This window comes from Salvia hispanica, chromosome 4 (genome assembly GCF_023119035.1).
Source record: "Salvia hispanica cultivar TCC Black 2014 chromosome 4, UniMelb_Shisp_WGS_1.0, whole genome shotgun sequence".
Classification (NCBI taxonomy): domain Eukaryota; kingdom Viridiplantae; phylum Streptophyta; class Magnoliopsida; order Lamiales; family Lamiaceae; genus Salvia; species Salvia hispanica.
In genome coordinates this window covers 135,261-148,096 of record NC_062968.1, presented here as the reverse complement: position 1 = coordinate 148,096, position 12,836 = coordinate 135,261, and the positions used below count along the sequence as shown (strand labels likewise).

General features: G+C 39.9%; 2 protein-coding genes across 3 annotated transcripts; one reads left to right on the top strand and one right to left on the bottom strand.

The window, feature by feature from the left end:
* Positions 1–8,766, top strand: LOC125220628 (kinesin-like protein KIN-4A). Of its 2 annotated transcripts, XM_048122783.1 has the most exons (25): positions 1–207; positions 1,236–1,382; positions 1,493–1,642; positions 2,106–2,359; positions 2,772–2,959; positions 3,028–3,152; positions 3,379–3,415; positions 3,557–3,648; positions 3,773–3,883; positions 4,449–4,562; positions 4,660–4,747; positions 4,941–5,053; positions 5,514–5,612; positions 5,712–5,825; positions 5,918–6,034; positions 6,119–6,199; positions 6,341–6,412; positions 6,683–6,776; positions 6,897–6,928; positions 7,011–7,108; positions 7,244–7,342; positions 7,424–7,645; positions 7,758–7,920; positions 7,997–8,140; positions 8,232–8,766. In XM_048122783.1, exons 1-25 carry the CDS (start codon positions 91–93, stop codon positions 8,445–8,447), a joined length of 3,087 nt encoding a protein of 1,028 aa, XP_047978740.1. In that variant the 5' UTR covers positions 1–90; the 3' UTR covers positions 8,448–8,766. The 2 variants fall into 2 exon arrangements, with proteins under 2 accessions (XP_047978740.1, XP_047978741.1); XM_048122784.1 differs by lacking the exons at positions 1–207; positions 1,236–1,382; positions 1,493–1,642 and having other exon boundaries at positions 2,228–2,359; positions 2,809–2,959.
* Positions 8,767–9,102: 336 nt separating this feature from the next.
* Positions 9,103–12,602, bottom strand: LOC125220629 (probable inactive receptor kinase At5g67200). The gene is made up of 2 exons (XM_048122785.1): positions 11,113–12,602; positions 9,103–9,866 (listed from the first exon to the last, which is right to left on the bottom strand). Exons 1-2 carry the CDS (start codon positions 12,491–12,493, stop codon positions 9,304–9,306), a joined length of 1,944 nt encoding a protein of 647 aa, XP_047978742.1. The 5' UTR covers positions 12,494–12,602; the 3' UTR covers positions 9,103–9,303.
* Positions 12,603–12,836: the final 234 nt, after the last annotated feature.

The following is a 12,836-nucleotide window of genomic DNA, read 5'->3' as shown; positions in this document are numbered from 1 at the left end:
AGATGCTGTGTCATTTTCTGCTGCGAGAAACACTCTCTGTGTCCCGCGATTCTCATAACTGAATTCATACACCATTTTTTGGCTTCGTCGATGGCAGCTGCCGAAGATTGCTGTGTCAAAGTCGCAGTCCACGTCAGGCCTCTTATCGGACTCGAGAAGCTACAGGGTTGTAACGATTGCGTCTCCGTACTACCCGGGAAGCCGCAGGTACTACTATCACTCCCGATCAAATTTGGGGATTTTTCCAACACAAAATAAAATGCGATTTTGATGCTAGCTTTATGATGCTGGAGCTGATGATTTGTTGAAACGCTGATTTTCAGCTTTTTCTCGATTTTGGAAGTGTTTGGTGGGATATTCATGTTGCTCTTTAGTTTCAGCAGTCTAGAGTTTGATTAGAGTTTTGTCACCATTGGCTCCTGAAAATAATTTTGTTTCTTGGAATGCACAATTTTTATAAAAAGCTGCACCTGTAAAAATTGGATTTTTGGCACCCAATTTTGTTCTAAGTTGCATAAGATTTCGGTTTTGGGTGAGTATGTGGTTTAGAGTTCCTTTATGTTCTCTCCACATCTAGTTTATACTGACACAGTAAGCCTTTTGCTTATTCTTGCGATCTTGCTTTTATTTCTGCTCTGAAATTTCAGAGTATATGATGCTTCAGCCTTCACTTAAGCTTCAAGAATGTGAATTTATCTACAAAAAAGTTTTCTTTTAGTCTGAGATTAATGTATGTCTAATCATGTTACTAAAGAAACAAGATTTTTTTTGTGTCCTATTCATTCGTTTTTCTTTGTTTATTGTTCAGGAAGCGAAAACTACGATCATTTTGTTCAGGAAAAATTTTACAATGCTTATGTGGGAAAGAAACTAGATGCATGTATGTGGGGTGGGATTGGTTTTTCATATTCACCATAGTACTAAGTGTTTCTAGTTTTTTGTGATATAAGAAAATAAGAAGAAAGAGCAAGCAATAGCTTCTTAGAGGTGGCCTCCATAGAAAGATTTGTAAAATCAAGAGAAAAGTATTTTTGGTACTTTTGAGCTATATTCAATTCTCCGTCTTGGTAGTGATGTATCTGTCTCTGATTTCCCCTTTTTTTAGTACATTGGGTGCCTTTTTCGTAGTTTTATATTTGTTGCTTATTCACTTTGCTGACTATATACAAGAACACAATTACATGCTACTATATATCTGTCTGGTGAAAAAAATCATGGTTTTGTGATTGCTGTAGGTCCAAATTGGCTCCCATTCATTTACATTTGATCATGTTTATGGAAGTACTGGCTCTCCTTCAGCGGCAATGTACGAAGAATGTGTAGCTCCTTTGGTTGATGGTCTATTTCAAGGTTATAATGCTACTGTTCTTGCCTATGGACAGGTGCGTCACGATCTGGTGCAACTTTTGTATGAATGAGAATCAACTTTACGATGCTCTGTCGCTACTATTAGTCTGTAATCTCTAGTTTCCTGAAATGCTATACGTTGCAGACGGGGTCTGGGAAAACATATACCATGGGTACTAGTCTCAAAGACGGATGTCAAACAGGATTAATTCCCAAAGTTATGAATGCATTATTCCACAAGATTGAAAGCCAGAAGGGTGATACTGAAGTTCAACTGCATGTTTCCTTCATTGAGGTTTGTCCAATAATCCTTTCCAGATCGTACTATAGCTAATCTGGTACGGTCAGGTCAGTTTACGTGCATGGGCTCAGTTTCACATCATTTCTTTTTAACATATGTCTGAACCTTTTGTGTTAGGATTTTTTCATTTAGACCAGTGTACGATTTTTTCTTGCCTCTCTGTCTGAACCTTTTGTGTTAGGATTTCTGATTTCAGGATTTCTACTTATACTGTCTCCGTCATATATGTTCTGATGTTCATATTCTTGAAGTTTCGGGAATGATACTATTACTTTGTCTAAAAACCAATGATGGCAATGTTTTCTTGTAAGTGAGTTTTTTGTGTTTGTGCGGACTTGTCTAGATGTCTTATGTTGTTCCTGGTGTATATGGACACCCCATCTATGTATGGCACTTGGATAAACACAACATTAGAAATACAAGATTTCTGATGGACACCATCATTATTTAATGCAAGATTCACAAGGAGGAAGTAAGAGATCTCTTAGACCCTAGTTCTTCCAGCAAGCAAGAGACAGCAAATGGAAATGCTGCAAAAATAACTACCACTGGGAAACCGCCAATTCAAATTCGTGAAACATCAAATGGTGTGATTACACTAGCAGGATCAACCGAATGCAGTGTGAAAACTCTCAAAGAAATGGCTGATTGTCTGGAGCAAGGATCACTAAGCAGGGCAACCGGGAGTACAAACATGAATAACCAATCGAGGTATACACTTATTTTGTTTTCTCATGTAACGCTTACACATCAGCCTTTTCCTATTCTTATTCTGTAACCTCATAATAAGTAAGCAGTAAGACTTTCTTGAGTTGCTACAGTGGAAATTCTAGATGAAAATCATACTCAGTTGCTGAATCAGATGATTTGTCCATGTATGCAAAGTCATGAAAATTTAAGCGGCTCTATCATGACATGTCTTTAAATTTACTTTAGTAAACCTAAACTTCATCTCATAAGTGGGAATTCTCAGACATGTTCAAAAATCCTTAGCAGATCCTAGTTAGCAATCAATAAATATTTGGAAAACTAATGCTGGATTTGTTAACCAAGACTGTCTTTAAGCTGCTTCTGAGAGTAATGATTTTTTTGCCCTTTCTTTCTTTCACACACACGTACACAGCCGCTCTCATGCCATCTTCACCATTACAATGGAGCAGATGCGCAGGCTTCATCCGGGCGATTCTAGTGCCAGCAATCTGAGTGATTGTATGACAGAAGAATATCTATGTGCCAAGTTGCATTTGGTGGATCTTGCTGGATCAGAGCGTGCCAAGAGAACAGGCTCTGGCGGTCAACGTTTTAAGGAAGGTAACTATCCCTTGAAATATGCCTTGCAAATATATGTGTTTTTATTTTGAAGCAAACTCTGCATACAGGAGTTCACATCAACAAAGGTCTTCTTGCGCTTGGAAATGTTATAAGTGCACTTGGCGATGATAAAAAACGGAAAGAAGGTCTTCATGTGCCGTATCGAGACAGCAAACTTACGCGGCTTCTGCAGGTCTGGTCTATCTACGTTCATTTACCGAAGGAAAAGAGTGTTACTATAACTGTACATTTTAAAGAACTTTTTCAGGAAATTATCACTATCTCCATCTCTTGTTACTTCAAAATCTGTAATAATATGTTATTTTCTATGACAAGTTTATCATATATGATAGATACTTGGTGCCTACAACATGAACCTTTTTTAAGCTAAAGTTGCTTACATCTTTGGTTATCTGCAGGATTCTCTTGGTGGGAACAGCAAAACAATAATGCTAGGTAATATTATTTTATAAGCTGTTCTCAAGGATTATGTTCGTTCTAATCTTATATGGTCCCATATCATATTAGTTAAAGCTTACTTATCTGGTGCACTTCTATACGTTTTTTTCTCACTCCAGTGTTTACCTATTTTTACAGCATGCATTAGTCCCGCAGATGTAAATGCGGAAGAAACTCTCAACACTCTCAAGTATGCTAACCGTGCTCGTAATATCCAAAACAAACCTGTTGTAAGTTGATATCTCTTGTCTGAAGCTTCTCATATTTTGGTTTGGCATTTCCACAATATAGAAGTGGATACTTTCAAGAAGAAGTTTGCTGTGTCCAAATGATCATTTGGTTCTCGATGACCAGATTAACAGAGATCCAATATCCAGCGAAATGCTGAAGATGCGTCAGCAGTTAGAATATCTGCATGCAGAACTCAATGCACGTGGGGGTGGAGTTTCATTTGATGAATTACAGGTTAGTGCAGCATCTAGTTTTTACTATTTTTTTTGTATGGACTTTGAACAGAATTAAATTCCCTAACTGGATGATCCACCAATCTAAAGCTTATGTTTGTTTCTTTTCTACCATTTTCTTGTGTTACTATACTTAATAATTAGAAGACAGTTCTTTATTTTCCACCACTCATGCCTTTAATTAACAGAAAAAAGTACTTAACTTTTTTATCTAGCAAGAACTTTGAATTTATGTTATTCTGTTTTCATCTAATTCTGGATTCAGTTATTCAACTAAAGTTCACTTTATTTCACATTAAGTTCTATGTGATGGGTTTTTGGCTGCACTAAATGATCTATAGTTCCATTTGAATTGATTTATCAATAAAATTTCTTCATTTCTCCACAAGTGTAGAAATTTTAGATTAATGGATAACTATCTTTTAAAATATGTGTTAATAAGTATCCCAGTAATGTTCGGGATCAGAGTTATCTTGATTCTAAATTTCCACCTAAATGATCAATTTATTTGAGAAATCCATTGACTACAGGTAGAGCTTTAATTGTGCTAAGACTGAGACATGCAGGTTCTTAAGGATAGGATTGCTTGGCTTGAGTCCACTAATGAGGAGTTGTCTCATGAACTTAGTCTGTTTCGTAATGGAGATGGCCATGTTAAGCAACATGAAGCAAGAACTAAAGTGAGTTAATGTCTTAAACATGCAATGTCAAACTCATCATGTGTACATAGAAGCACCAAATAAGTGTGTAAAATGTAAAACTAACTCAAATCCTCAGGTCCACAAAAGTGGTGCCACCAAAAACGAAGGTCTCAAGAGGGGGTTGGAGACTATGGAGTCCTGTGATTATCAAATGAGTGAAAGCAGTATGTTTCTCTTTGTTAGAAGTAGCTTCCGGCTGGATGTTATTTCTTTTCATATCAGTGAAACATAGCTAAAATTATTGATAGAGAAAGTGAATGCTCCGTATTAAGTATTTATTAGTCAAATTTTATGTCCATTGAGAGAATAAAATCACTTAGGAATTATATTTTGAGACTCAAATAATAATGTTTGCAGGTGATCCTGGAGATGTTGATGAAGACACAGCAAAAGAATTGGATCATACCTACTTCCAGAATAATATGGATAAAGAATTGAACGAGTTAAATCGAGAACTAGAGCAAAAAGAGGTACTCTCCATTCCCAATTCATGTTGTAACCTCTATGAGAACTTTCTTGTTTCTTTTCTGATTACTCATTAGTTGCATGAGTAGTAAACTGAGTTTAGAGGAGTTAGCGTAGCATTCTATTTTACATTTTACTCCCTCCGTCCGCCAATAGAAGTCTCAATTTGCCATATTGGTCTGTAAGCCAATAGAAATTTTGTTGCACTTTTACTGTACATTTTAAGTAGGCCCACATTCCATTAATTTATTCCATGCACATTTTATTATAAAACTAATACTACTATATAAAAGTGTGAACCACATCCCACTAACTTTTTCAACTCACATTTATTTACATTCCTTATAATTTGTGCCAGAAAAAAGTAAAGACTCCTAATAGCATTCGTAGGGAGTACATTGTAACATTTTTTGTGAGTCGAGATCGAATGTAACTCACTACTGTTCTATTACAACAATGTTGCAGTCACAGATGAGACTTTTTGGAGGCTACGACACTATGGCTCTAAAACAACACTTTGGAAAGAAAATTTTGGAACTTGAGGAAGAGAAAAGGACTGTTCAGGTCTTGCAATCAGAAACAAGTTACTGTATTTATGTTTTTTTGATCTTTTTGTTTTCTGTTATAAGTCTTTGATGATTTCAACAAATATGATGGCTGCAGCGAGAGAGGGATCATCTGTTGGCAGAAGTTGAAAATCTTTCAGCTACTTCTGACGGATATGCACAAAAACTGCGAGACACTCATGCCCAGAAGCTAAAAGCGCTTGAAACCCAGGTTTTGCCCATATTTCTCTCACAACATAAACTTATATAAACCATCACCTTGTCACATTGTGATTGATATATATGACATAATGTGCAAATCAGATACAAGATCTTAAGAAGAAACAAGAGAATCAGGTTCAACTTATAAAACAGAAACAGAAGAGTGACGATGCAGCTAAAAAGTTAAAGGAGGAAATACAATGCATGAAGGCACAAAAGGTCATATTTTGGTATTCAAGATAAAATTCTGGGGTCTATTGATTATTATGATTCTTCCATTCACATTCTTGTTGACTGTTGTAGGTTCAATTGCAGCATAAGATAAAGCAAGAAGCAGAGAATTTTCGACAGTGGAAGGCAACTCGAGAAAAGGAATTACTACAGGTGTTCAGCTTGCTCTGGATTTTAGGAATACATTTCCCACTGCACTACGCCTACGATAAAATCCAAGGATGATGTTTCCTTCTAGCCACTTCTTACCATCTTTTTAGTAATTACTTAGGCATGCAAATGTTTTGTATGCAGTTAAAGAAGGTGGGTAGAAGAAATGAGTACGAGAGACATAAATTGCAAGCTCTGAATCAGCGCCAGAAAATGGTGAGCATATTTGCCAGACTTGTGTGTCCATGGACCCATAACTGTTAGCTTCGGACCTCTTTGCTAAGAGAATTACTCCCCAAAGTCTTTTGAATTTCGATAAATACATATTTGCAGAGATTTATACATCTATTGTTTCACTTTGCAAAGAAGATTTCAGTACTTTTTTTATCTAAGTAATGTATTTTCCCTAAAGATCAGTTTTTACCTGTAAATCTAAAGGATAATTATTGTGCCTATTATGGATGCTTGCTAACCCGTTTATTTCAGGTTCTCCAAAGAAAAACTGAGGAAGCTGCAATGGCTACAAAGAGGTTAAAAGAATTGCTCGAAATTCGGAAATGTTCTACTCGGGAAAACTTTGGTAGGTATTTTTCTTGGATACGTAAGTTATGTTTTCATCCAAGTTCTTCAACTTAATAAAAATCCAGCGAATTAGTTCTTTTTGTTTTTTCCCCTCTTACCAATATGACATTCTTTGCAGCTAATGGTAATGGAAATGGAATGAGTGGGCAGGTATACTAATTCTCTTACATTGGGTATCTTATCCTTTTCTACCATTTTAATAGACTATATTAATATAAGGTTTTATTTCCAGAGCAACGAAAAACCCTCCCAGCGATGGCTTGATCATGAACTAGAAGTAATGGTCAATGTTCATCAAGTTCGTTACGAATACGAGAAGCAAAGTCAAGTGTACGCAATGCTCAACTTTCTTTTTAATCACTTGAATTTTCGGATATTCTTGCCTGGCTCAAGCACACCTCTGGAGTGTCCTTGACATCCAAATCACGTCATTATTTTGTTAAGCCTTGCTCGTCTCATGTCCAGAAAAGCTGCATTGGCAGAAGAGTTGGCTGTTTTGAGACAAGTTGGCGAAATTGTTTCCAAGGGTGTCAGCCCTTCTAGACAAAAAAATGGTGCTTCCAGGTGAGATATAACCGTATTTCTGCACTATATATTTAACTGAACTGAGAGATCTAGAAAATAATACTATTGTTCTTGAATCAGGGTATCTTTGATGTCACCAACTGCAAGAATGTCAAGAATTGCATCTCTTGAAAGCATGCTGAGTATTTCATCAAATTCACTCGTTGCAATGGCTTCACAGTTGTCAGAAGCTGAAGAACGTGAGCGTAGCATCAGTAGTCGTGGACGCTGGAACCAGCTCCGTTCTATAGGGGATGCCAAGAACCTACTCCAGTATATGTTCAATCATCTCAGTGATGCAAGGTAGGTGAACTCAAGTTTCCTCGCCCCGTTGAGAATTTCTGATTTTGTTCTATTTTATGGGTTCTTATTTTTGCTCTTAATCAGCTTTGTGGATTATTATGTGAATTGACAGGTGCCAACTTTGGGAAAAGGACACAGAAACGAAAGAGATGAAAGAGCAGATCAAGGAACTCGTAGTCTTATTACGGCAAAGTGAACTCAGACGAAAGGAAGTTGAAAAGGAACTGAAAAACAAAGATCAAGCTGCTTCTGTTGCAATGGCGACAACTCCCTCAGTATGATTTCCTTTTATTATTCTTAAAACAATCTCCTCTACGAGCAAAACGTGTCTTGACTGTTCTGTTGGTTCAGGCGAAGTCTCATAAACACACTGCCGATGAGATGAGTGCTCCTCTGTCAGTTTCAGCTCCGGCACAAAAACAGCTCAAATACACAGCAGGAATCGCTAATGGGAAGCTGAGGGAATTAGCAGCATTCACGGGTCGATCACAAAAGGTAAAATCCTACACCTCTAAATTGGAATTGCTTACAGGTTACAGTTCAGCGTCCACTTTTCTAATACAATAGAGTGTTGCTTCAAGTGCAGACGGATCAGTTGTCTACGAAGAAACTAGCAGTCATGGGACACGGTGGGAACTTATGGAGATGGAAAAGGAGTCATCATCAGTGGATCTTACAATTCAAATGGAGGTGGCAGAAACCATGGAGACTTTCAGAGTCAATCAAACGCAATGATGAGATGATCGCGAGGGGCAGGCCCCGTCCAGCTCCCTCCGATGCTGTGTATAGAAATGGCCGCTAGCTTTGTATATCCCAATGACGTATATATCCTCCAGCTACAACACACGGTGCAAGGCTGTGCAGTGGAATAAGTAGAAATGAAATTCATTCTTTCTCTATTCCTTGGACATTTCGTCTTCCTGATGATATGTCAACCCCATTCTGCATTGAAAAATGCAGGTATGGCCACTTCTATGAGGTGATGCCATTGTTAAATACATCTCACCTTCACCATTTTCTTCAACTCGAAGCATCTGGTGTCAGATCCCCATTCTTGTATATAGTTTTAGGTTTGTGGATATTGTATTCATTTTGTTAAAAGAGGTATAGTTCAAATGCTAGCAAGGATGATTCTTTCCATTTTTTAAGAAAAAAGGCCCAATTTGGCCACGCAACATAAGGGCAGCCTCATAATGCTAGAGATAAGTGCTTAAGATTCAAGCATCAAACTTCCTAAATGCTTCTCTCTATTTTTAGCATCTAAGTGCATTCAATTGTATTTAAATCTTGAGAATTTGATAAGTTGGAGTGAAAAATTAAAATGTGAAAATTGTAGGAAGTGAATGCATTGCATCATGTGGTTTGGGCTCCATAGATGAAAGAGTAAAGGAGAAAAAGTTCTCTCTTAGAATTAATATGAGATATCTAATGACTATCTACCTCTATGAGTTCGTATATCGCAGTTAAATTTCATTTATATAGTTGTAGGTGGCATAAAGTCTTAGGTCATAAATAGGGAAACACCTAACATCCTCTAACTCAATTACACCACCCACAAAATTGCAAAAAGCTAACCATAATTGGACCATCAATGCCACAATATCTAAGCTGTTGTAGGCCTATTCTTACTTCACATTTATAGCATAAAAATTTACACATTAATTAGGGTTAGGGTTGAACTCACTATCTTCCATCAAGATCATCTCCTTAATCTCTTGTATCATCTTCAGCACCTGCCACATTGTCGGCCTCTGCTCCGGGGACGCGACGCTGCACGCCAGCGCCACCTCCAGCAGCATCTCCAGCCGGCTCTCCCCGCCCTCCTCGCCCCTCACGGACCTCAGCCACCTCATCATCTCGTCCGGGGCCAGATTCGGGTGCTGAGACGGAGGCCTACCAGAGAGGAGCTCCAGCAGGAGGACCCCGAACGAGTACACATCTGACTTGGAAGTGGCCTCCCCGTGGCTGGCCCGGAGGGTCTCTGGGGCCTTGCAGGCCAGGGAGTCGGCATCCTCGTCGGGGGCCTGGGTGGCTACGGCCATGAGGCAGTAGTCCGTTAGGCAGGCCTCGAAGTCAGAGCCGAGGAGCACGTTGGACGACTTGAGGTTGCCGTGCACGAGCCTCCAGGCTTGGTGGATGTAGCAGAGGCCTTGAGCTGTGTCCTCTGCTATTTTCAAGCATGATGTCCAGTGAAGTGGTTTGGCCTTTCCTGACTTCGTACCTGTACAATGTTGCCACCCATAATTAACTCATTTCAACAACATTCTTTTTTATTTAATAATAATATGATTAGCTCATTTAGTCATAACCGTCATTGTTCAAAGAAGAAATGAGAAAGTAGAAAATAAAAAAATGCATGTGAACTTCATACGAGTAATTTTTTAAAAAGAAGTTGCATGAGAATCATCATTTTTAAACAGACTATTTGTTTAAAAAAATTTGTCGGTAAGAATAAATAATTGCAAAATTTTACAATGTTTGTGAAGTTATTGAGTTGTTTAAATTCATGTCAATCAATAGAGGATATTGCGTGACATTGCAATCAATTTGGTCCATGGGATATTGGGTCTTTCTAGGAAGACATTGTATTGACTGGATATACATGATGTGATGATGAAAAGAAAATGGAAATACAGCTTTTAAATGGAAATTAATCTATTAGGACTGAAAAGCATAGTGAATATATTAATAAAAACCTAGAAGTCTAGAACTATGTCCATAATTAAATTAATGAATGTCAGTTCCCTAGAGCTAAAGTGGTCTGTTAGATTCTCTTAAGCCAGAGAAGATACTATAGCAATCTTGATTTACACATAATTATGTCTCATTCCATACCATAATCTATTTGGCATTTGTTGCCACATACTGCAAATACTACAGTCCCCATGCCCAATTTACAATTTATTATTAAATGCTTCAATACGTTACATCAGTTTACTACTGTCCCCTTCAATTTCACATTACCCATACACCAATAATTCATAGCTGCCCATATCCAAAACAGTCAATAATTTGAATTTTATTAGTACTTCCTCGTCCTACAGATCTAAATGTAATTGAGTGATAGGAGTAATTTCTTTTTTTAGTCTCAACATATTTAGCTTCAACTATGATAGGACCTATGAAATTCTATCAAGTTAAACTCACTAATCATCTCATAATTGATAGTACTATTGAGAATTGAATAAAATGAGACTCTTTCCGTCCTGATTAAGATGACACATTGCTTAGCTTGCACGGGATTTTAGGAATTATTGATTAAAGTGTTTAATTGGAGAGAGAGAATGTGAGTATAAGTATTAAAGTAGAGAGATAAAAAAATATGGATATTTTAATAGGAATGAGAAAAGTGGTTGAGTATATTAATTGGAGAGAGAAAGTTACGTGTCATCTTAGTTTGGACAAACTAAAATGGAAAACGTGTTATCTTAAGCGTGGATTAGGGAAAAGAGGATTAGAGTAGTTACCGTGGATTAGGGAAAAGAGGCTGCCATTAGCGTGATAATCATAGATCAAGAGGCGTTCTTCCTTCGCCTGAAAATAAGCTCTGAGAGCCACCAGATTGGGGTGGCGGAGGCCTCCGGCGGCTCCCATATGCCCCTCGAAGACCTCCTGCTTGGTGGCGGCGAACCTCGCCGCTTCGAGCCTCTTCACCGTGACGATGAGGCGGCTGTCGAGCACCGCCTTGTAGGTGGTCCCCATCGTCCCCCTCCCAAGCAGCTCCGCCGAGGCGCGCATCAGCTGGTCCAGCGTGTACACCGCCGCCTCGCCGGCGCAGAACATCAAGCTCCCGCTCTTCCCCACCATCATCTGCTGCTGCTGCTTCACCTCCTGCGCTCTCTTCACCTTCTCCGCCAGCTCATCGTTCTCCTCCTCGATCCGCATAACCGCCTCCGCATTCCCCGTCACGCTCGGCTCCAGCCCGATCTTCGCCATCTCGCCCTTCCCCGCCGCCCTCCGCCACCTCCTCCTCGCCGCGATCCCCACGCAGATCGCCGAAATCGCCAAAATGCACCCGCCGATCGTGACTCCGATCGCCAGCGCCGCTCTCTTATGCCTCCGCATCACGCCGTCAGCGCCGTCCAATTTGGCGGTCTGGCCGAGCACCGCCGCGTGCGGATGCGGCGGCGCGGCCGTCGCATTCGCCGGAGAACCGAAAAACGGCCGATCGGAGCGGCATTCCTTGTTGATGATCTCGCCGCAGAGGCCGGAGTTCAACGAGAACGACGACGAATTGAACCGCGACAGGGCCGGTGTGACCGGAATCGCGCCGGCGAGGTCGTTGTGGGAGACGTTGAAGATCTGGAGCGAGGACTGGTTCAGCGGCGGCACGGAGCCGTTCAGCCGGTTGAAATCGAGGCGGAGGTAGTAGAGGCGGTCGAGAGCGTTGAGAGAGGCCGGAATCGCGCCGGCGAGCATGTTGTAGGAGAGATCGACGGTTTTGAGGCGGTGGAGCGCGGAGAGGGAGGGAGGCACCGCGCCGGAGAAGTAGTTCCGGTTGAGAAATAGCGCTTTGAGATTGACCAGACCGGAGAGATCGGGGATTGGACCGGTGAGCGAGTTGTTCTGCAGGCTGAGGACTCGGAGCTCGGCGAGCTGACTCAGCGAGTTCGGGGCGAAAACGCCGCCGAGTTTTACATCCTCGACGATGAGTCGAATCGCTCTGGAATCGGAGCATTCGACTCCTTTCCATTTGCAGAATGCGGAGGTAGATTTAGGCGAAAATTTCAATTGGTTGCTCAAATCGGCTTTGGACTTGAAATGGAGCAATGCAGCTGCATCGTTAGAGGAAGAAGAGGTTAATTCGAGGAATAGTAAAATGAGAAGAAGAGAAGGATTGAGCTTCATCGTCTTCTTCGATGGGGATGGAACCTAATTTGAAGCAAGGTTTAATGGAGGTTTGAGTTTTAAGTAGAAGCAGCAGATTTATGTTGACAGGTCACACTCTTCGTTTCGAGGCCGTACCATTTTGGATTATGGTAGTATGAGAGTCTCGTCACGTGCACTTGCTACATGGCTTTTTAATTATTTTTTTATGAAATTAAACTTATATTAGAGCTATGGTGAAGGATTAATAAATTTATTATAGCATATGGTATTAATATGGACTAAAGAGAGTATTTATATAGTGTATAGAAATTTAAAAAATGAAGAAAAAGGGGACGGTGACACAAGCATGCAAGGTATGAGA

Excerpts from the sequence above, each read along its gene's own strand:
- LOC125220628 (XM_048122783.1), top strand. The coding sequence starts at position 91 with ATGGCAGCTGCCGAAGATTGCTGTGTCAAAGTCGCAGTCCACGTCAGG. Across the intron at positions 5,054-5,513 it reads GAGAACTAGAGCAAAAAGAG|TCACAGATGAGACTTTTTGG; the intron begins GTACTCTCCATT and ends ACAATGTTGCAG. Across the intron at positions 7,646-7,757 it reads AATCATCTCAGTGATGCAAG|GTGCCAACTTTGGGAAAAGG; the intron begins GTAGGTGAACTC and ends GTGAATTGACAG.
- LOC125220629 (XM_048122785.1), bottom strand. The coding sequence starts at position 12,493 with ATGAAGCTCAATCCTTCTCTTCTTCTCATTTTACTATTCCTCGAATTA. Across the intron at positions 9,867-11,112 it reads CCTCTTTTCCCTAATCCACG|GTACGAAGTCAGGAAAGGCC; the intron begins GTAACTACTCTA and ends AACATTGTACAG.